Source organism: Acartia tonsa, chromosome 14 (assembly GCF_053477335.1).
Source record: "Acartia tonsa isolate MP-2025a chromosome 14, ASM5347733v1, whole genome shotgun sequence".
Classification (NCBI taxonomy): Eukaryota; Metazoa; Arthropoda; class Copepoda; order Calanoida; family Acartiidae; genus Acartia; species Acartia tonsa.
Window position 1 is genome coordinate 16,032,499 of NC_137273.1, and position 27,662 is coordinate 16,060,160.

The window sequence follows — 27,662 nt, forward strand, 5'->3', positions numbered from 1 at the left end:
CAGCGAACTATGGACTCTGGCCGCAGCGCTCGGCTCCCTAGCCTGCCTAGCCGCAGCGCTCGGCCCCCTTGCCTGCCTAGCCGCAGCGCTCGGCCCCCTTGCCTGCCTAGCCGCAGCGCTCGGCCCCCTTGCCTGCCTAGCCGCAGCGCTCGGCTCCCTAGCCTAAAACCTAACCTAACCTAAAATAGTTGTTCGTCGGTAGTCGGGGGGGGGGGGGGGGGGGGGAAGGGGTACAAAATTGCAAAAATTGAAAAAAAAATTCTAAGAGGATAACGCCCAATGTATACTGGCCTCTCATTGGATAACTTTATTGTAAGACGTCATTTTTTTGGTGCCATTTGCGCTGTCTCAAATCTGTGAATAAATTTTTATTTATCTTTGTAAATTACAAAAAAAACAGTAAAAAGAGAAAGTGCTAAGATTCAATGTCAGTTCGTTTACTACTGTGATCATGACAACACCTAGCTTTGTGAGTATTCAAGTTGTTTCGCCCCTAGCCTGTAGTGAAGGGCGTAAGAAGGTCAAGAAAAATAGCCTAAAACCAACCCAAGACATTTAAAAAACGTCTTTAAAATTACAACCAATTTAGACTGGAAATTGACGAGATGTTTTTCTTCAAACAAAACCAATGAGAGGCGAGTATATAGTTTACCATTAGTCAATTTCAATGTATACTGGTCTCTCATTGGATAACTTTATTGTAAGACGTCATTTTTTTGGTGCCATTTGCGCTGTCTCAAATCTGTGAATAACATTTTCATTTATCTTTGTGAAATACAAAAACACAGTATAAAGAAAAAAGGCTAAGATTCAATGTCAGTTCGTTTACTACTGTGATCATGACAACACCTAGCTTTGTGAGTATTCAAGTTGTTTTGCCCATAGCCTTTAGTGAAGAGCGTCGGGGGTGAGGAAAAATAGCCTAAAACCAACCCAAGTCATTTAAAAAACGTCTTTAAAATTGCAACCAATTCAGACAATTTCCGAGATATTAAATACTTCAAATAAAACAATTTTACTTTATACTAGCGGCTATGCCCCTTGAGACAACATTTAATTTATGTTTTTTTTTAAGTGTGTGTGGGTAATTTTATCCAGGGGCGATTTCTCTCGGGAGGGCTGTGGTACCTTCCTCCAAAATAGTTGCAAACCTTCCAATGACCTATATTAAGCTGTAAACTGTAAAGGAGAACCGTATTGGTTCAGCAGTTAAGGACTACAGGCTGAGATCTTTTTTATTATAAGGATATATTTTTAGTAGCAAAGCAATTCACAATGTCTGTCTGTATATCCATGTGTCTTTTTGAAACCTTATAAGGAATAATGTGATTTTCTCGGCTTCTATTCAAGATAGACATATGAAACTTCAATTCAATATTCCTATAATTAAGTATGAGAAATCCAATTTTGTCTTAACAAATTAAGGATGACGAGCAGATATGCTACAAATTAAACTACGGTCGCAAGTTGGAAAAAACTATAAATATTTTTTTCTTACTTTGAAATCTGTGAATCACATAATATTTTTATTTGGTGATTTACAAAAAAAAAAGCAGGACAACTAGAAATTTAATTTTAAAAATCGTCTTAAAAATTGCAGCCAATTCAGACAAGAAATTTCCGAGATATTTATCTTCAGACAAAACGTTAAGTTAAAAAGGATTTTATCATAGTAATGCAGTGCCTATGATTTATATTTTGTAACCTACTCTGTAATTCGAAATGTTCGTCTGCATGTATAATAAACTCAATTATTGGTTTTTTTTAACCTGGAACTTCCGCTCTTTGAGCAAATTAATCTTGATTTAATTCTATCTTATTACCCCATTTATACAAAATTGTCTTTGATACAATGAAATACTATTGTGTTGTTATTGTATCAACATAAGAATGTAATCATTAAATTGCTGTGTCAACCTTGATTTCTTTTTATAACCCCACTTATCCAATCATAAGACATAGAATACAGTTTTTTGTCTCAATTTTTAATTAAGATTGAGTTTTTCATTTAAGATTTTAGATTTTTAGATTTTTTACATAGGTTCAAGGCTGGTTTAAGTTATGTTACATTTGGATTCAGGTCTTGGGATGTTTTTAGATCATTTTTTAATCATTTTTCTTGGTGATTATTTGATCACATGTCAGTGAATTAAAACAAAAATAAAGATGGGAGATGAGCTTCAGGAGTGTATAATACAGACAATAATGGGGGTATTTGATTCTTGGGGGTTGGATACACCCCTTAGGTATCCAATACCTATTAAATCATCATTCTTAAAAAAAAAAAAAAAATTATAGATAGATGGATGATTTTTTAGATTTTTTAATTTAGGATCATGCTAACCGCTGAACCTATATGGTTCTCCTTTATAGGGTAGCTTCTCATAGATGCTGGAAAGGTTTATAAATGTATTGGGGGAGGGTACCACCACCTTTCCAAGAGAAATCGCCACAAGAAAAAATGCTCAACCCCTTTCAAATTTTTTTTTTTTTTTAAAGCTAAGATTAAAAAGGGGGGGAGGGGAGCTACCTAATTTTTTTTCTTTCAATTCTAAATGGATGGATTGGGTTAATGAATTCAACTCAACCATCCTCAAGTGCCTCTAGAGGCCTCTTGAGGCCTAGCCGCTATTTCTTTTAATAATGTTACAAGTTCTCTGTGCATGTGTCTTTGTGTGTGTGTGTCTGTACCTAAATTGGATGAATTTATATGGTTCTCCTTTATAATGTAGCTGCTACTCATTAGTCCTGTTAATGTTTATAACTATTTTAGGGAAGGGCACTACCACTCTTCCAAGAGAAATCGCCCCTAGCAGATAATTATCCCCTCCCAAAACATAATTTTTACTTTTTCTTTTTACAACAAAAATAAAAAATTGGGTTGTTGAATTCAACCCTTCCCCCTTCTCAAGTACCCCTAGAGGCCTCTTAATTACGATTGTTAATTATCCTTTGGCTACATGTTTTACTAAATTTAGGTTTGTTTGATGCTGTATGTTGGAGGCAGCTTATCCTGCAATAGTTTGTTCTATCCAGCTTATCATTCAGGTAAGATTTGTTTCAATCCGATTTAGAAGAACATGCCCTATATCTGCAAGCTACTATAGACTAGTAGTTTCCCTGAAAGTTCCTAGTTAAGCCCTTATTTACAATTCATTTTGATAATAAGGGGGAAGGTTTCTTTGATCCCTAGACACTCCCTCATTGTTATTTTAAAGTTTAAGGAGGCACACAGTAATTAATTTTTAAAGGCTGACATCAAGGAGAAAGAAATTTAGGAAAACCAAAAGCTTATCATTACTAAATAAGAGGAAATGTTCAGTTTTCCTAGACTGTCTGAGCCACCAATCCCACAATCAATTAAAATAACTTATTGAAAATATGTTTGTTGTCCATGCAGTTTGAATTGTAGTTTAAATAAATTTAAGTGAAATTTCCAGTTAATAAGATATCATATTCTAAAAAGACAAATCTAATTGTAATTTGTTTAGAATTAGAATATAATAAAACAGAAGAGACTGCAAGATTAGATTACGAGGATAGAAAGTCAAGAGAACCTGGTGAGATATATTCACATTTTTGTTATTCTAAAGTATATTCAATATATTTCTCTCTTTACCCCAAGGAGTGATAAGATGTCCCACCCCGGGCCTCTCCCCCTCATTTTTATTGAAGCCCAAAGTCTATACCTTGGAAACTTAAAGATATATCAACAGTATTTACTAAAGCCATAAGATCAGGGCCTACACTATTATACCTGGACCCTAAAATCTTGAATATATTAGAATGTACTACTATGGGACATATTAGTATTTTGGTAACATAAAATGCTTTAATAAAATAAATAATGCAATATATTCTATAGGCACATTTAAAAATATACCTAGATTTACCTAGGTTTTGGATGGCACCACCTGTAGCCGCCAGGTTTAATGGATCCATATATATGTATATATATATATGTGTGTGTGTTTAGAAATAATCAAAGCTGCTTGTAATGGAAATGGATCAACTGAAGTTATTATAGAGTTACTGGATGCTGGAGCTAATACTGAAGAGAGAAGTTTGAGTGGTAGCTTTCATGGTAGAAATTTAAGATTTTGTTCTGTAATAACTATATTGACAGAATAATAAAAATCTATAAATATTTTTGTCATATTTTAAACAAAATTGCATGTATTACTGTATTATACTTGATTATGCATAGTCTAATAGTTGTAAAATATTTTTTTAATAGCAAATATTTTTCTATTAACACACAACATAATTACAAAGCAGATATATTTTAAGTAACCTATTTACTTCAGTCAATAACACTTTTAGTTCTAATTTTTGGCTTTATTTTAACTTATGTTAATAAACAAGCCATTGTTGCTTTGATTCAATTTCTTTCTTTTTATTCAAAATTTTTTATGTTCATAGGTATATTTTTTTAGGTTATAGGTCAATTGATTATGAAACAGTAAACAAAACAAGTCTTATTTGTGCAACTGAAAATAAAAATCTAGAATTAATCAACCTACTTCTACAATATGGTGCAGATGTCAATGCAAAGGATTCATCAGGTTAGTAAGATATTATTTACTGCAGTACATGATTAGTATTTTTTCCAATAAATCTCTACACTTAAAATACAGAATGGGTTTTGGCTGTCCATCAAGCTCTGATAAAAGACTGGCACAATTTTTATTTGAGTATTAGTTGTGTTCGTTTAACCCAAACTGCCTTTTAAGTTACATTTAATCCTGGGCTGTAAAGAACAAAATAGATTTTTTCAATAATTTTTATAATTGACATTTATAGGAGTTTTTCCAACCCTCATATCAGAAATTTCAATATCATACTACACTAGCTAGAAGCAAAATTATAGTCTTACACTGGGCACAATGTTTGAATGGAAAACTGATTAAATTTTAACAATAAAAATACACCACTTTTCAAAGTCACATTTCTGACTGCTGAATTTTCTAAAGCTGGAGGCTTCAAATTTGGGGTATTGGGTAAACTTGTGGCAGTCTTTCAGAAGTAGAGCGGTGTATTTCCTGCAGGCTTCCTTTAATATCATTATTATAGTTAAGTGATCAGTGATTAACTCAAAAATGGAACATTCATATATCTACATATATCCAGGAGAGACCAGTCTTATGAAGGCAACACAGAATGAGGACATAGAGGTTTTAAAGATTCTTTTAAAGCATGGAGCTGATGTCAACTCTAAAGATGGGATGGGTGAGTAAAATAATATCATCATCAATTTAGTGGAGTATGAAGACCTTTGTCTATGAGGAGGGGGGGGTGTGATGAAAATTTTGGCCCACCCCCTTTAATCTTTTTTGGGATTGGGCATTTTATTAAATATACAAATTTTAAATAAGAGGGTTTCAAGGGGGGGGGGGGGTTGCTTGATTTTTGGCATGCACATTAGTTAGAACTTTTTGTCATGTGGTGTTACAAAATTGTAACACAACCCCAATCCCAACAGTAGGGTAGATATACCTAAAAAACCTTGTTTTTAATTAGTGATAACAAGAAAATATACCTTTATTTTATTGTGGGGGGGGGGGGGAGATATTTAAAACTCAACATGACTGATTAAATTTTAACAATAAAAATACACCACTTTTCAAAGTCACATTTCTGACTGCTGAATTTTCTAAAGCTGGAGGCTTCAAATTTGGGGTATTGGGTAAACTTGTGGCAGTCTTTCAGAAGTAGAGCGGTGTATTTCCTGCAGGCTTCCTTTAATATCATTATTATAGTTAAGTGATCAGTGATTAACTCAAAAATGGAACATTCATATATCTACATATATCCAGGAGAGACCAGTCTTATGAAGGCAACACAGAATGAGGACATAGAGGTTTTAAAGATTCTTTTAAAGCATGGAGCTGATGTCAACTCTAAAGATGGGATGGGTGAGTAAAATAATATCATCATCAATTTAGTGGAGTATGAAGACCTTTGTCTATGAGGGGGGGGGGTGTGATGAAAATTTTGGCCCACCCCCTTTAATCTTTTTTGGGATTGGGCATTTTATTAAATATACAAATTTTAAATAAGAGGGTTTCAAGGGGGGGGGGGTTGCTTGATTTTTGGCATGCACATTAGTTAGAACTTTTTGTCATGTGGTGTTACAAAATTGTAACACAACCCCAATCCCAACAGTAGGGTAGATATACCTAAAAAACCTTGTTTTTAATTAGTGATAACAAGAAAATATACCTTTATTTTATTGTGGGGGGGGGGGGAGATATTTAAAACTCAACATGGGCATGTTAAACCAAATATTTTTGAGATATTTCGATTTTAAAAAAGATGTTTTTATTGTCAAAATGCAAATAGTTACTTGCATTCCAACTTTATGCCTAAAATAAGCTTTACATTTTGCTTATAGCTGATATAATTTTATATTGAAATTTCTATCATAAGTACTAAAAAAGTTGGTTTTGTTTAAGCTGTTAAATGGAAGGCAGCTGCCCCAAATGCCACCTTCAGTTAGCACGCCACTGATCATCATATTATATTCCATCCATATATCTATCTTTATACATATTTATCTCTGTGTGTATCTATAAATAAAGCCTAAACTAAATAACAAAATATATATATATAATAAATCCAATATGTCTATATATCTAGGAATGAACATTCTTATGAAGGCTGCATCTAAGGATAACACAGACATGCTGAAGATTCTTTTAGAACATGGAGCTGATGTCAACTCCAGAAGTGATCAATATGGTGAGTTACATACTATTATTGTCACAATAGTTTTCTATCCATCATTCTATATACCTATAATTAATCAAATTTTATTGTAACAGAATAGTATCATTATGAAACATTAAATCACATCTCTGTGTATCTTAATTCCTAAAACTGTTATGTAACCAATATTATAAGACGTCGAATTTATATAAAACGTCAAAAAAAAAACAATATGGCTACCAAATTTGGTAATGTATTATTTACTTACAAACAAAATAGTAGAAATAATTTAGGGTTAAAATTAATCTAACAATTTTGAATCAAACATATAATATGTTTCTATTATTTCATTGCTTACTGAATAGTTTCATGACCTATATATATGGTTCTATTCTTTCTAGAAGGTCTCACCAAAAAAATTAGTTTTCATAATATACATGCATCAGGGATAAGGGATGGGAAACGTAGGAAAATATTATTTCAGGCCTATTTCAAGCCTAGGCCTAATAAACCAGTTTTGGGATGGCGCAGTGGTTCATCCTAAACGCTAATGAAAAAGCTGTGTGTGTGTGTGTAGATAAAGTATAGAATCAAATTCAGGTAGCTAGTTTAAAGTAAAATAATTAATAATATATTATATTAATGGCTTTTGTTAAAATAAAGTTTTTTTCTCTCCCAAAATTTTTTTATCTTTTACTTTGGTAATTTAAACTGTCAGAAAGCTATCGTTGGGTTTCCCTCAGACAGATTTTAGTTTGTATTATTTGCATTTTTATTAATGAGTAAAAATTTTATTTGAAAATTTCATTGCTAATTAAAATTCAAAATAAATAAATAAATATGCACTTGGGTAACATTCTATCAAGTTCTTTGGATACTATAATGTAATGATATATCTGTACTAGGGTTGGGCCGGATATCCAGTGTGGCTGGATATCCGGCAATATAATCTTTTATATTTTACAACAAAAATCTCTGTTTTTTTTATCTTAAATGGCTGTAATTTTCTTATTATTGAAGATAGAAGAAAAATTTTTTCTGAATATGTTTATATTTATATAAATTTTATATTAGAAATCTCAAAACATAAATTTTGGCGGTGGCAGCAGTACTTGGCAGCTGCCAGCTGCAAACCGACGGTTTGCAGGTAAACGGCAACGGATTTTATGAAATTGTAATATGTCATAAAGATATATAAAAAAGTTTAAAATTTGAAATCTTCATGTAAAAATTTGCGGTCACAGGAACCGTTTAAAGATTTCTGGAGACCTGGAGGTTCAGGACTTGCAGGATTATACCTGGAACCTGAAATCAACTTGAACACCTATATTACATATGAGGATGTACGACTATAGGAATTTTTTAGTATTAGATAACATGAAATGCTTTGTTTAAGTAAAAAAATATTTTTACTTTTTACCTGAATGACCTTACCAGATTTGCTGGCATCCCATGCCCGCCAGGAAGGAGGTATTAAAAAAATTTCAACTCTCAGTTATGTGTCATACCCATATTTCGAAAGTCACTTAGTTAAAGCCCTCTACCTTTTATACACAGAAAATGGGATAGAAAAAAACAGAGGGGGGGGGGGCAGGCATTCAATGCCACATTCCCGCCCATCCTCCAACCGTTAGGGGTTGATATTACAGATTGAGAGAAGTAATAGTTCATTAGATTTATTTGCTAAGGAGAACGATCATTCAATACTTACTTAATTTTTAAGTTTTAATCTTAATTTTATCCTATTATACAAATTAGTAAGCTTTTTTTGTCTGTAGCGAAGGATCTCGCTAACCGCTGAACTGATATGTTCTCCTTTAGAGTGAAGCTTCTTATAGGTCCCAGGGCGGTTTTAGGCTGTTTCATTTTTATAAAAAAAGTCGTTGTAAGGTTTAAAATTATTTTTCTGCACTTTATGTCCCTTCTAATATCCCTAGATACTAGGGACGCAGTTGCTAGTATAATATAAAACACTAGTTTATGAAGAAATTTTTTTTGCAGGTATAGTCCTCTTTGTGGCAACTACCCTTAAGGAGCGATTATTCGTATTTTCAAAGTAGCTTTCCTCCTATTTCTAGCCCCTTGCGGGGGACTCTAACCTTGCGGGTTAAATTGCCTAACCCTGCGGGGCAATCACCTAACCAAATATAACCTAACCTAACCTAAAATAACCTATTAAAAGCAATTTTAAAAATACAACGAATCGCCCCTTAAGGTGCTTTGCCACAAAAGGGACTATATCCTTTTTTGATACTTTAATATGTAGTAATTTGGCCGGTTATCCGGCCGGATATCCGGTAATTTGGCCGGATAACTGGATATTTGCCGGATGTCTGGCGTTTGCCGGATATCCGGCCGGTTACCAGATAACCGGCATTTGAAATCAGCCGGATATCCGGTATCCGGCCAAAAAAATATCCGGCCCAACCCTAATCTGTACTGTGTTGTATTGTACAAAAATTAGGGTTAAGGTGTTGTATCAATTCCGTATTAAATTTTTAAAATTCAAAATACAACATCTAATTTATAAACTACCAAATGAAAATTCATAGCTACCTTCTTTCCAAAAAAATAATCAAGTTATTTTTGTTTTTTCTATATGGCCCTTTTTCAATGTTTAACTCTAAGCAGATTCAATAATTAAACTAATGTGATCTAACACCATTTATATTTATTTTTTCGTAGCAGACAAATCATTATTTTTTTTAGAATTGTCTGCTTCTAAAATTTCCGCCAATTGGTGATTGGTTGATACAAAACAAGCCTAAATCACAGAACACTATTGGTTTAGAGCGGTAGGCAATATAAGCCGTCCGCCAGTAAGGTCATTAAATTAGGCAAATGGTAAAAGTTGCATTATCCCTTTCAAAACCAGGCCCAGACATAATTTATGGCCAGGTTTCCTATCCCTTATCCCTGACATGCATAAAGGAACTAAAATATAAATTCATAGTGGTGTCTGTAGTACTAAAATCCTTCATTTCATTAGAAAATAATAATTGTCAAACTAAAAATAAGGTCAAAACATTGAGAAAACAAAACTAAACAATTAGTGATTTCAACTACCATCTGGTGTCAAAATCAGTAACTATTTGATCCATTTCCTTTTTAAATTTATATAAGATCATTTTAATGCGTCCTTATTTATCAATATGTCATTTAAATTATTTAATTAATAAAGATGACTTATTACAAATAAAGGATGTTTTGATTCCACATTATTTATTTTATTTACTGTGACATTAATATGTAATTCTATAACATATATTAATATGTGGGAAAAATAGAATATGACGTATTGAAACAACCTTAATTTTTATATTTAATCAGGCAATAATTTGTAATTTCTTTTTTAAAGAAAAATAATGGCAAAAAATAACAATTAAGGCCATATTAATAAGTCATTTTCTTTAAATACATCACAAAAAAGACGTATTGAAAATTAACAACATGTCAATGCAACCTTTCTAAAGAAACAAAACCACTTTAGTAGATGCAATGACTGGATTCCTAAATGGAGGAGTGACCAGTCTTATGCAGGCAGCAAAGTATGGTAACACAGAAACAGTGAAGATTCTTTTAGAAAATGGAGCTGATGTCAACTCTAAGGATGAAGAGGGTGAGTTATATACTATTATTGTCAAAATATTTTTCTCTTCGTCCATCTAAATATCTATAATCAATAAAATTCTATTGCAACTGAAGTTATCATTATGAAACACAGTTTATTAAGATATTGGCTGTGTTTATTTATACTCAGATTAAGTTTTAACAAAGACCTTATTTTTGAAGATTTATGAATTCGAAGGTTGTGCAAAAAATGTGCATGTCTCTAAAATTTAAATTCCGCGGCTTGTGTTAGTAGTAGAAAAATGTTATGCTTACCCTTATGCTATCTAGGACAGAGCAGTCTTATGAAGGCAGCACAAAATGGTAACACAGAAACAGTGAAGATTCTTTTAGAAAATGGAGCTGATGTCAACTTGGAAGATAATTATGGTTAGTTACATAAATCATTATCACATTATCTATTTATATATTCAATCCATCTATCTATCTCTATACATTTATATCTGTGTATCTATAAATATATTATAAGCAACAAAATACATAATATAAATGTAATATACTTTAATTAAGGAAGTACCAGTCTTATGCAGGCAGCAAAGAGTTATTTATATTATAATTTTGATAACAAGACAGCTACAGTTAGGATTCTTTTAGAACATGGAGCTGATGTCAACACTATGGATCAAGAAGGTAAGTTACATAATTGTCACATTAACTATACATAATATATATATCCTCTATCTCAGGGGCGTCCAAGCTTTTTATTTTGAGGGGGGGTAAATCGTTTTTGTTGAGGGTAAAATGGCGCGCGAAACGCGCCGCAAATTTTTTTTACCCCCTCCAAAAAATTTTACCTCGGGGGTAAAATTTGCTTGGGGGGGTTAATTACCCCTCCTGAAACCTGTTGGCAGGGGTAAATTTAGTTTACCCCCCAAAAATTTACCCCCAGGTTAAAATTTTTGGGGGGGTAATTTAAATTTTATTAAATATATAGTATTAAAAATTTTTTTTATTAGAGATTTTTTATTTTGGGGGGGGGGTATTTACCCCCCAAAATTGTTTGGGGAGGGTAAATACCCCCTCCTAAATGGTTGGGGGTGCCTACGGCACCCCCAGGGTAGGGGTAAATTTTAAATGGGGGGAGTAAAATGAAAAAAAATTTGGGGGTGATCACGGCACCCCCAAAATCGTTTGGGGGGGGTAATTGCCCCATTACCCCCCCCTTGGACGCCTATGCTCTATCTATAAATGTCTATACATTCATCTGTATCTATGTATAAATATACTCTAAACAACAAAATGTATATTATAAATCCAATATGTCTAGTTATTTAGGAAGGACCAGTCTTATGAAGGCAGCAGCATATGGTAACACAGAAACAGTGAAGATTCTTTTAGAACATGGAGCTGATATCAACACTAAGAATCAGGAGGGTAAGTTACATACTAATACATCTATAATAAAATGTTATGGAGTAATGTTATTAGAAGATATAAACAGACCAACAAATAATGTTCTATATTAATCCTTATACTAAAGTAACAGGATGTTTGTCTGTCTGTGTGTCTGTGTGTACCGAAGGATCTCGCTAACTGCTGAACCGATCGGGTTCTCCTTAACAGGGTAGCTTCTCATAAGTCCCGGGAAGGTTTATAACTATTTTGGGGGAGGGTACCACCACCCTATCAGGAGAAATCGCCCCTAGAAAAAAATTACCCCTCTCGAAAAAGAGACTCCAACGAAACATAAACCAATTATTTCCGTAACTAGATATTTTAAATAAAAAAAAACATTCAAAGTGCCACTAGAGGCCTCTAGGGGCGTAGCCGCTAGTATTAAATTAAAGAAGAACAATAAATCAATAAATTTTAAAAAGCCAATTGTATAGATAAAAGACATTAAGTGTCTTATCATCAGTACATAAGAGATGTAAATGAAGTGCACCTAATAATATTACACTATCTAGGACTATTAAGAAATATTATGTTCTTCTGTGTCTTTTTCCAGGAATTTCATAATCAGAAAGGGGAATCACATAAATTTTTAATTTTTTTTTTGTTAAAATCAAAGTTATTATTAATTCTAACATTAATGTATCTAGGTATGACAGCACTAGATTTAGCAAAGAATATGCCTATAAGAGATAACAGCGGAAGTAGTGTAGCAGAAGTACTGAGAGAAAATGGTAAGCCTTTACTTAATTTCCTTCACTTTATCCAAGCTTTTAATTTTGGGGCTCTCCGTGCTTGCACTTTTTTTAGATTTCATGACTATTGTATAAATCCATACATAAAAGTAACAGGGTTTTTGTTAGTCTGCTGAATTTTTTTAACATTTTTCTTTTTAAATCTAAATTGAAAACCTATGATCAACTCACTCCCCCCCCCCCTCCACCAAACAACAAGTGCCTCTAGGAGCATAGCAGCAATGTATAAAACTTTTGCTGTAACTCGGAACTGAATCATTACAATGGTTGACAGGATCTTGAAGGACAGACAGATATCCCTTTCTATCTGATATAAACACAAATTCTAATTTCAATTAATATTTTAGGAGCTAAGAGAGGATCTGAAGTTGATTAAAGTTTTAAAAGCTGTTGGAGGTAAAATATTTTCTCTTATTCATTTGAATCCAGTGGATAGGAACCAGTTCTCATCCATACAAAAAAAAAACTATGTCTAGCATTGTATCATATCTAGCTTTCTACGAATATAAAAATGTACGAGGTGCTGAAGGCACGGGCTAAAAAACTGGTTTTAATCTTATAAATGTACATTCTATATACTCGAAAAGCAGTTTATAATACGATGAAAGTTATAACTATTCTTGTATTCATTTGAAACATAAATAACAAGAGGATTAGAACTGGTTCTCATTCATACAAAAAATGATCTAGCATCATATTATATCCAGTTTTCTGCAAATATAAAAATGTATAATAATAAGACTAATTCAAGTATTTTTAGCCTGAGCCCTCAGCATCTCAGGGCTTAAAATAGTTTTAATCATATAATTGTACATATCCACTGAAAGATGTTTATAATACAATGCAAGAAATAACTATTGTTTAATCATGCAAAAAGAAGGTTAAAATGCACACTGTTATGAAAGCATACTAAGTGATTAATAGACTTAAGCTTGCATTGTTGTCAAGATAACTTGTATTAATCCATTTCTATATAAAATCACTCATCAATTTAGAATAAGTATTATATAAATAGGTAGTTCTGTTACATTTACCAAAAATACAGATTTTGCCCATTCTATCTATCGAAATAATTGTATACAGCCATATATTTATCTATTTATTTCATTACATCTCTGGTTATATATTCACTTTCTATCCAACAAAATCGAGAGTAAATCTCTAAAGTTTATCATAAAGTTTATCATATTAATTCATAATCCTCAATGATTATGTCAGATGATTAATGATTACCTATTCTTATCTCTCTATGCTATAAATAAATTTGTCTCTATTTCTTTCATCTAATTATGTCAATTATATCTGTTTATAAATCTTTAACTGATATAGTAATTAACTTTGTATTTTCAGTTTAGAATTGCTTTGGATGATTGGATTTTATTACCTACCTACAATATTTTATTTTTAAATAACTGTGTTTTTTTGTTTGTAAATAAATTATTACAATTGATCATGATTTTATTTAATACAATACCCATATTTGCGACACATTTTGTCCCATCCCCCAAGAAAATAGCCTAAAAACACCAAAGGACCAGTAGTTATATTCTCTGAAGTGTAGAATCCAATCAATTTAGTGGTTACTGAGATATTAAGGGACAGATGGACAGAAAGATAGACAGACGGACAGACATCATTCTACTTTGTATTATAGAAAAATGTCTATAGTTGAACTCGAGTTTTCCAAGCATTAAATGTTTAAAACTCATAGTAGTTCAACAATACTAATTAAACTCTCATTGACCAAAACAAAAAGACTATTTGTTTATGGATGAATTGAGTTTTTCATTTCATGTTGATATTTTATCTAGATTGAAGTAATTAATCTTGATTTAAAAAAAAACATAATATAGTAAATTTAAGAAAACTTTGTTTCAAAGAATTTGATTGCAGCAGCACTTCCTTAGTGTGTTCTAATATAAAAACTAAAATTGTAAACATTTAACCCTTTTTAACATAATGACAACCATTTAGAAAATATGAAGCTAAGTAGATATATAGAGTAGATGTTTATTGATTTGGAAAGTCCTGAGAAAAAAAAACAGTTGTCTATCTAGCAAAGCAGAGGAGCAAAACAAATTTTTACCAAGCAATGTAAGTCAAATTGGTATAAGTATTTTTCACAAAACTTTTCTTATTTGAAAAGCTAACAAATTCATGTTTCACCATACTATTTCACACACAGACGGACAGCCACGCAGACATTTTAAATCATAGAGTAGTTTCACAACACAAAGGGCCATTAAGAAAATTATAAAATTATAAATTTAACATATATTTTATATCTATGATGGAAGGAGTTAGTTGCAAACAATGATAATATCCTCAGTAAGCAAGACTTAGTAAAGTAAGGAGAATGTATTTAAAAAGTAGATTCCCATTGCTATATAGGGGCACTTGAGGAGGAGAGAGTCGAATTTAATAACCCAATTTCTTATTTCAAAAAAAATAAAAAAATTTGGTGGGGGCGAAATTTTTTGGGGGGGGGGGGGGATGCCGGGCTCCCCCCCTCATTTTTAATATTAGCTAAAAAAATTTAATTTTTTTTGGGGGGGGGGACTTTTCATTCCCATATAAACAACCCCTTAAATAGTGGATGTAAATATTCATTTATTTCCCGGAGGTAGTCATTTTTAGAAGATTTTTAATTTTTTTTGGAAGATTTTAGAATTTTTATTAATTATTAAAAGAAACTTGATATCAGGGATATAAATGATCATAGCTGGGAAATAAATGAAAATTAAAAACCAAAATTAAACCACATTTTAGCATAAAAAAATGAGTTTTTTGTTTAAATGAGAATGATATTCCTGTCCAGTTTTTTGTTTAGGAATGAATATTTCTTACCCTCGTGAATAAACGATGACCTATCGGTCCATCATTTATTCCCTCGGGTAAGAAATATTCATTCCTAAACAAAAAACTGGACAGGAATACCCCATTTCCCCCCAAGAAAATAGTTATAAACCTTCCCGGGACCTATGAGAAGCTACCCTGTTAAGGTACACACAGATACACAGACAAACAATCATTCTGTTACTTTATTATAAGGACTAGCGGCTACGCCCCTAGAGGCCTCTAGGGGCACTTGAGGAGGACAGAGTCAAATTTAATAACCCAAAAGCTTATTTTAGATTTTAAAAGAAGTAAAAAAAAATTTTAGGGGGGGGCGCGAATTTTTTTTTTTGGGGGGGGGTGCCCCCCCTCCCCTCATTTCTAATTTTAGTTAAAAAAAAATTTCGAAGGGGGGGGAGATTTTTCATTTTTTGGGGGGGTTGGGGGTGTCCCATCCCCCAAGAAAATAGTTATAAACCTTCCCAGGACCTATGAGAAGCTACCTTGTTAAGGAGAACCTGATCGGTTCAGCGGTTAGCGAGATCCTTTGGTACAGACACACAAACACACAGACATCCTGTTACTTTAGTATAAGGATAAAAGTAAAATTGGAGCACTGTTCATCTCTCACATATACAAAAATAAACTCTAAAGGCATATACTAACAGAGCACTCTAATAGCGATATACAACTTTTCTGTTGGTAGAAGTGAGGCAGTCAGTGAGGGAAGGGGATACTTATAAAGATGCTAGACATATTAAATTTAGACTTCCCCACAAAAAATTAAAGGTTCTTAAGAGCATTACAGACCAACGAACAAGTGAGTTGGTTAGACTAGTATGAAATATTATCAATTTAAAATTTAAAAACGTATTAATAATTTATTCTTAAATACTTTAAAATCTGTGAATTACATAATAATTTTATTTGGTGAATTACAAAAAAAAACAGGACAAGGAGAAAGTACTAAGATTTAAAGTTAGTTCGTTTGCATCTGTGATTATGACAACACTTAGATTTGTGAGTATTCTAGTTGTTTCTCTATAGTGTTGTAAAAATCTGAGGGAGGTTTTCAAGTCCTTTTAAGTAGCGAGGCTACTCTATAATTCACTATGTCTGTCAGTCAGTTCGTCATTAGATAACGCTATAGGGTACTTGGATTAACTCAGCTCCTATTATAGATAGAATGCTCAAGCTTTTCCATCATTAAAGAGCACAATTAACCCTTACAGATCAGACCCCAATTCCCTTAAAAGATCGAAGAGAATGGGGGTGGGGGGGGTCTAAGAGCCCCCCCCCCCTCCCTCCCATTCTATTTCGGCTCCTGTTACAGATAGAGACGTCAAATTCCTTTCTGGTGGTTCTTGTGTTTCTTTAGATAAAATTACTTTTTCTATTCACAGCGGTCAGACCGCTTGTTAGCCAACTTTTTAGCTGCCAGCCGCATAATATTAAAACAGCTGTTGAGCCAATTTTAAAGCTAGGTTAACCAAATTTTAGGACGAACTTTTATTTTTCTTAACAGAAAATTACTTTTTCTGACTATTGCCGAAAAACGGCGGTTTTCGGTGGTTACCGCGGTAAAACGGCGGTTGGCGGTGCAAATCAATATTTTATCTAATAATAGACTACATACAAATATTGGCTGGTATAGAGCTGTTAAAAAAAAGCTCTTGAAAACCGCAGTCTGAGACTTTGTCTGAAACAAGTTTCAATGGAAGCTGCGTTTAATTAATAAAATCACACAGAAAATTAGACATTGTTTTATAAATAACTATTAAAGGGCGAATATAGGTTGAACATAATATGGCCTGAAAATTAAGGTGCAATTATATACTTTTAGAATATCTATGCCAAATTTAAAAATTCAAAAAAATCCTTAACCCTTAACGGTCGGGGGGGGGGGGGCGTTGAACGCCCCCCCATCCGGTTTTTTCTATCTCATTTTCTGTGTGTGAAAGATAAAGAGCCCAAACTGCTTGACTTTTTAAGTATGGGTATGACACATAACTGAGAGTTGGAATTTTTTGAATATCTCCATCCTGGCGGGCACAGGATGCCAGCAAACCTGGCAAGGTCATCCAGGTAAAGAGCAAAAATATTTTTTTTGACTAAAACAAAGCATTTTATCATACCAAAATACTAAAAAATCCTCTAGTAGTACATCCTTATATGAAATACAGGTGTTCAAGTCACTTTCAGGTTCCAGGTATGATCCTGCAGGTCCTGATCCTCCAGGTCTCCAGAAATCTTTAAAAGTCTCCTGTGGCCGCAATTTTTGACTTAGAGACTTCAAATTTTAAACTTAAGCTTCTCTGACATGTCTACATAACGTATTAAAATTTCATGAAGATACGCCGCCGTTTTCCCGCCGACCGCCGACTGCGGCGGCTGGCAGCTGCAAAGTACAGCTGCGGCCGCTGAAATTTATATTTTGATATTTCAAATGTAAAATTTACATAAAGTTAAACATTTTCTGGAAAAAAATTTTTCTTCTTGCTTCAAAAATAAGAAAATTATAGCCGTTTGAAATTTTTAAGTAAAAAAAGACCTAAAAACAAAGGTTGTTAAATAAAAGGGTGAAGGAAGCGAAAATTGACTTAGACTTATAAAAGGTCGGAAATTCATTATCAAACAAGGGACTTGCACAAAAAAATTTAGCCCTCTAGCTCTAATAGGAACTGAGATAATTAGGGGGGGCGTTGAACGCCCCCCCCCCCCCCCCCCCCCGACCGATTAAGGTGCGGCTAGGGGCCCGACTGTTAAGGGTTAAGTAGATATTGCAATTTTAGTGTTCAACTCAACATATAACTGGTGACATTGCCAACAAAATCAGCTTTTTTATCCTTCATAAGACCTTTTTTGACTATTTTGCTTAAGTTTAATTGATTATTACATTGGCATCTTAAATGATAATTTAAATGTTTATTTTTTAAATTATATACTATTTTATTCAATTTTTAAATAGCATAAAATTATTTTGCGTAAGAGTGCGTCAGAAGTATTGACAAGGATAAATAATATGTTTTAAAATTCATTTTCTGCACAAAGATCTTTGATTAATTCTTGATGATATATATACCCTATGTATACATTTTTCAACACACACACAAATGAACTTACACAAAATTTTCTCCAGAAAATATAAGAAAAAAGAAACAATGTTCACCTATTATTTTTGTCCCCTTGAAATTTATTATAGCAATTACCATATAATTTTCATACTTACATAAAATAAAAAATACAAGATACAAAAAATACATTGCTAACTGGTTTCCACTTTATTATGACTATCATTTAACGAAAGCTTTTTAATTCAACCTTCCGACGAAGCCTTGTGTAATGTTTGGATGTTTGGAGTTCTTAGGGAATCACACAATTTGCAAAAAAAAATATGTTCAGATATTCAGGTTTTAAGACTTATACAATTGAATATGTCAATATCTTTAAGTTATTTATAATCTATGGAATGGCATATTTTTTTTTGAGCTAATGTCATATTCAACCTATATTCGCCCTTTAAAGGTCAAATTTACAGTAATATTGTTTTTTTGTTTTTAAAAATATGTTCGTTTTTAGAGACTTTATTTTTTCATCTTAGTACTAGATAAAATAACTTTTTCCAAATTTCAAAATATTTAAACTGTCCGTAGCAACAAAGCTACTATATAATTCACTTTGTCTATCCATCAGTCCACAAAGCTATGGGGAAATGTGATTTTCTTGGCTACTATTTAAGATGAGGTTTTGTGTGAAGATTCCTATGACATATACAAATCTAATCTGTACATAGTTTTGTCCATCTGTCTGTCAGTCAAGCTTCAAATGATTTTTTTGTGCTTCGCTACTTATGGATGCTGTCTTCCTTGAACCCTTTACACAAGTGATTACGTGACTTTAATTAATTGAGGTTTTACTGAATTTAGGTTTGTTTGATGTTGTATGTTGGAGGCAGCTTATCCTGCAATAGATTGTTTTATCAATCTTATTATGATGGTAAGATTTGTTTTAATTAGATTTAGATGAACATGTCCTAACTCTGCAAGATACTATACCATGTTGTGGGAAGCACTCCCAAAAGCTTATCATTACTAAAAAGGAGGGAATGTTTTGATCTACCTGTTTTGAGACTACAGGGTGTTTCAAGAGAAATGTTATTTTTAAACATTTAATTATTTGTATTTTTGGAATATACAAAGCATTTCATATAATTGTTTTTCTTTTTATGCATGATTAAGTTTTAAATATAAAATTTCTCTTGAAACACCCTGTACCACAACCGAATTAATTAACTTTTTTTGTTGTCCATGAAGGCTCTATCTTATTTTGTAGTTCACATTAAATCTAAGTAAAGTGCCATTTAATAATCTTTAATATTCTAAAAGTACAAATCTAATTGTCATTTGTTTAGAATTAGAATATCATGAAAGAGATGAAAACGAAGAAACTGCAAGATTAGATTACATGGATAGAAAGACAAGAGAACCTGGTGAGATATATTCACATTTTTGTTATTCTCAAGTATATATTTATTTCAATATATTTCTCTCTTTGCCCCATGAAGTGATGAGATGTTATTCTGTGTAATCTGTCATATTTATTGAACCCAATAGATCACTGTTCTCATATCCTGGCAATTAAAAGAGATATCAAGGCAGACTTAACAGTCATGCCTCTTTACTGAACCTTACTCAGCATTCACCAAAGCCATTTAAAGAATGCTGAAGACCTGATGGATTATACCTAGAACTTAAAATTGACTTGAACACTTATATTTCATATAAGTATATACTAATATAGGCAGTATCAATATTTTGGTAACATAAAATACTTTGTTTTAGTTTTTTTGTTCTTTACCTGGATGACCCTGTCAGGTTTGCTGGCATAATGTACCTGCCAGTATAGAGATATTAAAAGATTTCAACTCTCATTTATGTGTCATATCAATATTTAAAGTCACCAAGTTATAGCTCTTAATCTTTTACACACAGAACATGAGATAAAAAAAACAGATGGGTCAGGGCCTTAAGTGCCATTCCCCCCTATCAAACATTAAGAGTTAAAAGCAAAGTTCTTCATTAATAAAATTTAGGAAGATTTAAATTACTTAAACCATTAGAAATGGTGCTAAAATTAAAATACTGAAGAAGTAAAATAGTCTGGTACTGTTTACTTGAATATTCTTGATAAAATATGAACATTTCCTAACAAATACAAAATATGTGCAAAAAAGCAAAAATATTAGATTTGAGATTTTTTTCCCATAATCAAAGTTTCTTATGGAAAAGTGTACGAAATTGGATATGGCACTTTAAATATATATGTGTTTAGAAATAATCAAAGCTGCTTGTAATGGAAATGGATCAACTGAAGTTATTAAAGAGTTACTGGATGCTGGAGCTAATAATGAAGAGAGGAGTTTGAGTGGTAGATTCCCTGGAGGTAGAAATTATAAATTTTGCTCAGTGATCACTATATTAACAGAATAAAAAAGCTTTAAAAAATATTTTTGTCATATTTCAAACAAAAATGTGTGTATTAACCCTTTACAGTCGGGCCCCTTGCCGCACCTTAATCGGTTGGGGGGGGGGGTCGTTCAACGCCCCCCCCCCCCACCCTATTATCTCAGTTCCTATTAGAGCTAGTTTGTGCAAATCCCCTGTTTGATAATGAATTTCCGACCTTTTATAAGTCTTAGTCAATTTTTGCTTCCTTCACCCTTTTATTTAACAACCTTTGTTTTTAGGTCTTTTTTCACTTAAAAAAAAAACAGCTGTAATTTTCTTATTTTTGAAGCTAGAAGAACAATTTTTTTTCCAGAAAATGTTTATCTTTATGTAAATTTTACATAAGAAATATTAAAACATAAATTTCAGCGGCTGCAGCTGTACTTGGCAGCTGCCAGCCGGCGCAGTCGGCGGGAAAACGGCGGCGGATCTTTATGAAATTTTAATACATTATGTAGACATGTAAGAAAAGCTTAAGTTTAAAATTTGAAGTCTCTAAGTCAAAAATTGCGGCCACAGGAGCCTTTTAACGATTTCTGGAGACCTGGAGGATCAGGACCTTCAGGATCATACCTAGAACCTGAAAGTGACTTTAACACCTGTATTTCATATAAGGATGTACTACTAGAGGATATTTTAGTATTTTGGTATGATAAAATGGTTTGTTTTAGTCAAAAAAAAAATTTTGGCTCTTTACCTGGATGACCTTGCCAGGTTTGCTGGCATCCTGTTCCCGCCAGGATGGAGATATTCAAAAAATTCCAACTTTCAGTTATGTGTGATACCCATACTTAAAAAGTCACACAGTTTAAGCTCTTTATCTTTTACACACAGAAAATAAGATAGAAAAAAACGGAGCCCCCCCCCCCCCCCCCCAACCGTTAAGGGTTAATGTATTGTAAATTAATAATTGAATATGCATAGACGCATAGTTGTAAGATAATTTTTAATTAACAAATATTTTTTTATTTACACAAAACATAATTGACGCAATACAATCTGTCCCGATTTTGTATTACTTTTGCGGAACATTTTTCCAGTTACGTCATATTTTTCTTTCCCGAAAAAGGGAAGTGGGTTAGAAAATCTATTCAAAAGAGATGGGGAAAACCCCCTTTTCTCCCATCTCTTTTTTCTTCCCCCCTTCCCTTTTTTTTCATTCCCCCTTCCCTTTTTTGGGAAAGAAAAATATGACGTAAATGGAAAAATGTTCCGCAAAAGTAATACAAAATTGGGACAGATTGTATTGTGTCAACATAATTACAAAGCAGGAATATTTTTAGTAACCTAATTACTTCATTAGAAGTAGAACCATCAACCTAACACTTATAGCTCTAATTTGGATATTATTTTAACTAATATCAGGAAACAAACCATTGTGGATTTTATTCAATTTCTTTCTTTCTATTCAAAATTTTATTTGAAATGATAATGTGTTCATAGGTATATTTTTTTAGGTTATTGGGAAAGGAATCAGGAAAGAGTGAACAAAACAAGTCTTATTTGTGCAACTGAAAAAAATAATACAGATTTGATGAACCTACTTCTACAATATGGTGCAGATGTCAATGCAAAGGATTCATCAGGTTAGTAAGATGTTATTTACTGCAGTATATGATTTTTTTTACAACAAATCTCTATACTTAAAGAAAACCTGAAAGAAATACAATGCTTTAATTGCTGAAAGACTGCCAGTAGACCCAATATCCAAAATTTGAAGCCTTCAACTTCAATAACAAAAAAGTTCTAGGCATTAATTTTGAAATGACATTTTATGTACAATGAAAATTTTCAAAGATTTTCATTGCTCATAATAGAAATTACAATTTTTTTATTGCATTGCCTAGACACAAAATTATAATTGTATCTTTGTCAGAAACTTAAGTTGCAGGTAACTGATTACATTTTTGCAATAAAAACATCACATTTTATAGTAAAAATCTCTGAAAAAAATTCTGTTTAATTAGTGTTTGTATGCGTAAAATCATAGTGGTAACAAATGAAACTAATACATGCTCAGCTGTGATTGGTTGTTAAGCTGATTCACCTTTTTGATTGGCTGGAAATACACAACTTTTCACATTTCTAGCTGATGAAATTTAATGTTGAATTTTATGCTATGAGGAATAGAAAATTTTTCAAGATTTTCAACTCCTTAAAATATCATTTTAAGACGCTTATATCTTTTTTGTAACATTAACAAGAGCTGGAGGTTTAAATTTGGGGTATTGGGTAAGCTTGTTGGAGCCTTTCAGCAGTTAGAACTCTGAATTTCCCGAAGGTTTTCTTTAATATCATTATTAAAGTTATGTGATCTTTGACTCTACTCAAAAAAAAACAGAACATTTATATATTTACATATATCTAGGAGAGACCAGTCTTATGAAGGCAACACAGAATAGGGACATAGATGTTTTGAAGATTCTTTTGAAACATGGAGCAGATGTCAACTCTAAAGATGGTATAGGTGAGTAACATAAAATCATCATCAATTTATTGTTCTGTAGCCTTTTGTCTAGGGGAAAGTGGTCAATTGAAAATTTTGCCCCATCGCTTAACTCTTTGGCAGAGGGGGCATTTTATTAACAACTAGCATCTTCGCCCTTACCATCAAGGGAATATGTATTCAAAGTTGAATATGATGTCTTTCAGTAGTAAGAGCTAAATCTAAGTATGTTTAGCCTTTTTATGAACTAATTAAAAATTGGATTGTTCCTAATTGGTAGTTCTAAAAGTATGTAAAACTGATTTAATAGCAGTAATCTGTTGTTGTAGAGGGGGAGGGAAAAGTGGACAGGGGGGCAGAGAGTTTTGTTTTAGCTGTTAAATTGATAGCAGCTGCCCCAAATGCCACCTTCAGTTAGCATGCCACTGATATTATCATATTAAATTCAATTTATATACATATATCTAGTTTAATCTGTGTGTGCATCTATAATTTAGCCCAGATAACAAAATATTTATTATAAATCCAATATGTTTATATATCTAGGAGAGACCAGTCTTATGAAGGCAGCATCAAATGGTAACACAGATATGGTAAAGATTCTTTTAGAACATGGAGCGGATGTCAACTCCAGGAGTGATGAATATGGTTAGTTACATATTATTATTTTCACACCTGTACATAATATATATCCATTCATTTTGTATCTCTATACATTTCTCTGTATGTATAAATATAATCCAAGTAACAAAATATATATTATAAATTCAATATATCTTTATTTAGGATATACCAGTCTTATGCAGGCAATAAATTATTACTATGGTATTGGTGATGAGACAGCTACAGTTAGGATTCTTTTAGAACATGGAGCTGATGTCAACACTAAAGATGGAGATGGTGAGTTACATACTATTATTATCACAATAGTTTTCTATACATCAATCTATATACCTACAATTAATCAAATTTTATTGTAATAGTATCATTATGAACTTAGTTGATTAATTATAACCTTTTGTTATTCGTTTTATGTTAAAGAGCAAATAAAGGTTGAATATGATATTTGCTCAAAAAAAACATGTCATTCCATCGATTATAAAAAACTTAAAGATATTGACATATTCATTTGTATAAGTCTGTTTATAGCTTTAAACCTGGATAACTGAACATAATTTTATTTAAATAGTGTGGTTTTCTAAGAACTCCAAACACCCCAGCATCACACAAGGTTTCGTCGAAAGGTTGAATTAAAAAGCATCATTCAATGATAGTCGTAATAAAGAGGAAACCGATTAACAATGGATCTTGTATTTTTTTTCCTTAACAATATTCCCCAGAAATATTGTTTCTGGAGAAAGTTTTAAATTCGATGAGTTTATGTTTGTGTGTGTTTGTGTTGAACAATGTGTTCTAGGTTAGATATATCAATTTATTATTCTATATTTATATTTATTTATCTAGGGTAAAACGTAATATTTATCATAGTCAATACACCTGATGTACTTTTATGCAAAATATTTTGACGCAGTTTAAAATTGAATAAAATAGTATATATTTTCAAAAAATAAACATTTAAATTATCATTTAAGATGCGTGCCAATGTAATTATCAATTCATCTTTAGAAAAATAGTCATAAAAGAGTCTTGTAAAGGATAAAAAAGCTGATTTTGCTGTAAAGTTCACCAATTATATCCTGAGTTGGACAATAATATTGCAATATCAACTTAAGAATTTTTTAGAATTTTTAAATTTGGCAGAGATATTTTTTAAGTATAGAATTGCTCCTAAATTTTGACCCCATATCATATTCAACCTTTATTTGCCCTTTAAATCATATCTCTGTGCACCTTGATCCTATTACTGTAGTCTAACCAATAACATATATTTTAAATCCTATATATCTTTACTAGTGGCTACGCCCCTAGAAGCCTCTAGTGGCACTTTAAATGTTTTTGTTTGTTAAAGTCTCTTTGATAATTCTTTATTTTAAGATACCTCTTTATGTTAAGTTGAAGTCTCCCGAATATTTTTTAAAAATTCAATTTTTTTGTCATTTCACAAAACACACAAACATCCTGTTACTTTAGTATAAGGATTTAGGAGATACCAGTCTTATGTTTAATCCTATAATGGTACTAAAAATAAAATATGTTTAGAATTCAATATATTCATATATCTAGGAGAGACCAGTCTTATGATGGCAGCAAAGAAAGGTAGCACAGAAACAGTGAAGATTCTTTTAGAACATGGGGCCGATGTCAACTCAGAAACTAATAATGGTTAGTTACACAAATCATTGTCACATTATTTATCTATGACATATTTATATATATTCATCTATCTATCTCTTTACATTTAGATCTGTATATCTATAAATATACTCTAAGCAACAAAATACATAATATAAATTTTATATATCTTTATTTAGGATGGACCAGTCTTATGTATGGGGCACAATACACAGAAATAGTGAAGATTCTTCTAGAACATGGAGCTGATGTCAACGTTAATTCTGGTTAGTTACATAAATCTCTGTCATATTATCTATTTATATATATATATCCATTCATCTATCAGTTACATAATATTAATGTCACCTAATCTATAAATAATATATATCCATTCATTTTGTATCTCCATACATTCATCTGTATCTATTTGTATAAATATACTGTAAACAACAAAATTTATATCATATATTCAATATATCTTAATCAAGGAAGTACCAGTCTTATGCAGGCAGCAGCCAATGGTTACGCAGAAACAGTGAAGATTCTTTTAGAACATGGAGCTGATGTAAATTCCAAAAGTTATGTAAATGGTTAGTTACATATTATTATTGTCACATATATACATAATATATATCCATACATTTATCTGCATTTGTAAATATAATCTAAGCAACAAATTATATGTATATTATAAATCCAATATCTCTATATATTTATAGGAGAGACCAGTCTTATGTTGGCAGCACAGAATGGCTTCATAGATGTAGTTAGGATTCTTTTAGAACACGGAGCTGATGTCAACACTAGGGATGAAATTGGTGAGTTACATTCTATTATTGTCACAATATCTTCCATTTTGTCTTCCATATATATATAATTAATAAAATTTTATTGTAATGGAAGTTATCATTATGAAATGCATTGAATTACTTATAACCTTTTGTTATTCATTCTATGTTAAATGACACATTTTTTTCTGAACAGCTTAATTCCTATAACTCTACTCAAAACAATAACGTACAAATTTAAATCCATTAGATCTTTATCTTTATTTGTTATGTATTCAAAATTGTTTTCTTAAATTCAAAGTTATTATGAATCTGAACATTAATGTTTCTAGGTAGGACAGTACTAGATATGCCTATGAGAGAAAGCAGCAGTAGCACTGTAGCAGAAGTACTGAGAGCAAATGGTAAACCTTTACTAAATTTCCTTCGCTTTTATTTTTGGGTCTCTCCATGCTTGCACATTTTTAGAAATATGTCTCTTAAATACTTTATGTTTATTGTATTAATTCATACATAGAAGTAACAGTATGTCTGTGAGTCTGTCTGTGTGTCTGCTGAATTTTACTTTACAATTTAGCTTCTGATAGGTTATTGAAAGGTTGGAACTGAATTGAGGGTGGGTACTACTACCTTTGCAAGAAATATTGTCCCTAGAAAGAAAGAAACATTATTGTTTTCATTTGTAAACCTAAATTAAAAAACAATAGATATAAAAAAGAAAAACAACAATTGCCTCTAAGAGAATAGCAACAATGAATAAATGATATATAAAACTTTTCCTGTAAATGGGAACTAAATCATTACAATGGTTGGCAGGATCTTGAAGGACAAACAGACATTCCTTTCTATCTTAATTATTAATATTTTAGGAGCTAAGAAAGGATCTGAAATTGAGTAAAGTTTTAAAAGCTTTTGAAGGTAAAATTTTTCATTTAATGATTATTATATAGTAGTTCTTTTACATTTACCAAAAATACAGATTTTGTCCATACATCTATCTAAACAATTGTATACAGCCATATATTTATCTATCTATTTCTCTGGTTACAAATTCTCTTTCTACCAGTCTATCCAATGATATCTAGAATAAGTCTATAAATTTTATTATAAAAATTCTAAATAATTATGCCACATGATTAATGACTACCTATCTCCTAGTTTTTATCTATCTATGCAATGAATAGTTTGCGTCTATATTGCTTTCTTCAGTTTATGTCAATTATATCTATAAGAATCCACCTCTTATATATGTATATATTTTCAGTTTAGAATTGTTTTGGATGATTGGATTTTACTACCTACCTACTTTATTTTCATTTTTAAATTGCTGTGTTTTTTTTGTTTGTAAATAAATGATTATGATTTA

At 31.8% G+C, this 27,662-nt stretch overlaps 1 protein-coding gene across 5 annotated transcripts; it reads left to right on the forward strand.

The window, feature by feature from the left end:
- Window positions 1-268: 268 nt before the first annotated feature.
- On the forward strand, window positions 269-27,662 carry LOC145306143 (uncharacterized). Of its 5 annotated transcripts, none has more exons than XM_080148111.1 (21): window positions 269-857; window positions 2,979-3,048; window positions 3,492-3,560; window positions 3,977-4,084; window positions 4,437-4,565; window positions 5,131-5,229; window positions 5,817-5,915; window positions 6,640-6,741; window positions 10,199-10,327; window positions 10,609-10,707; window positions 10,849-10,968; window positions 23,196-23,294; window positions 23,820-23,921; window positions 24,060-24,173; window positions 25,458-25,556; window positions 25,706-25,792; window positions 25,997-26,098; window positions 26,228-26,326; window positions 26,629-26,700; window positions 27,166-27,214; window positions 27,561-27,662. In XM_080148111.1, exons 1-20 carry the CDS (start codon window positions 840-842, stop codon window positions 27,192-27,194), a joined length of 1,845 nt encoding a protein of 614 aa, XP_080004237.1. In that variant the 5' UTR covers window positions 269-839; the 3' UTR covers window positions 27,195-27,214; window positions 27,561-27,662. The 5 variants fall into 5 exon arrangements, with proteins under 5 accessions (XP_080004237.1, XP_080004239.1, XP_080004238.1 ...); XM_080148113.1 differs by having other exon boundaries at window positions 10,933-10,968; XM_080148112.1 differs by having other exon boundaries at window positions 10,202-10,327.

What these genes read in the sequence shown, in the direction of transcription:
- LOC145306143 (XM_080148111.1), top strand. An exon ending in CTCCAGGAGTGATGAATATG is followed by an intron (nt 23,922 to 24,059) that starts GTTAGTTACATA and finishes ATCTTTATTTAG; the next exon opens with GATATACCAGTCTTATGCAG. An exon ending in AGAAGTACTGAGAGCAAATG is followed by an intron (nt 26,701 to 27,165) that starts GTAAACCTTTAC and finishes TTAATATTTTAG; the next exon opens with GAGCTAAGAAAGGATCTGAA.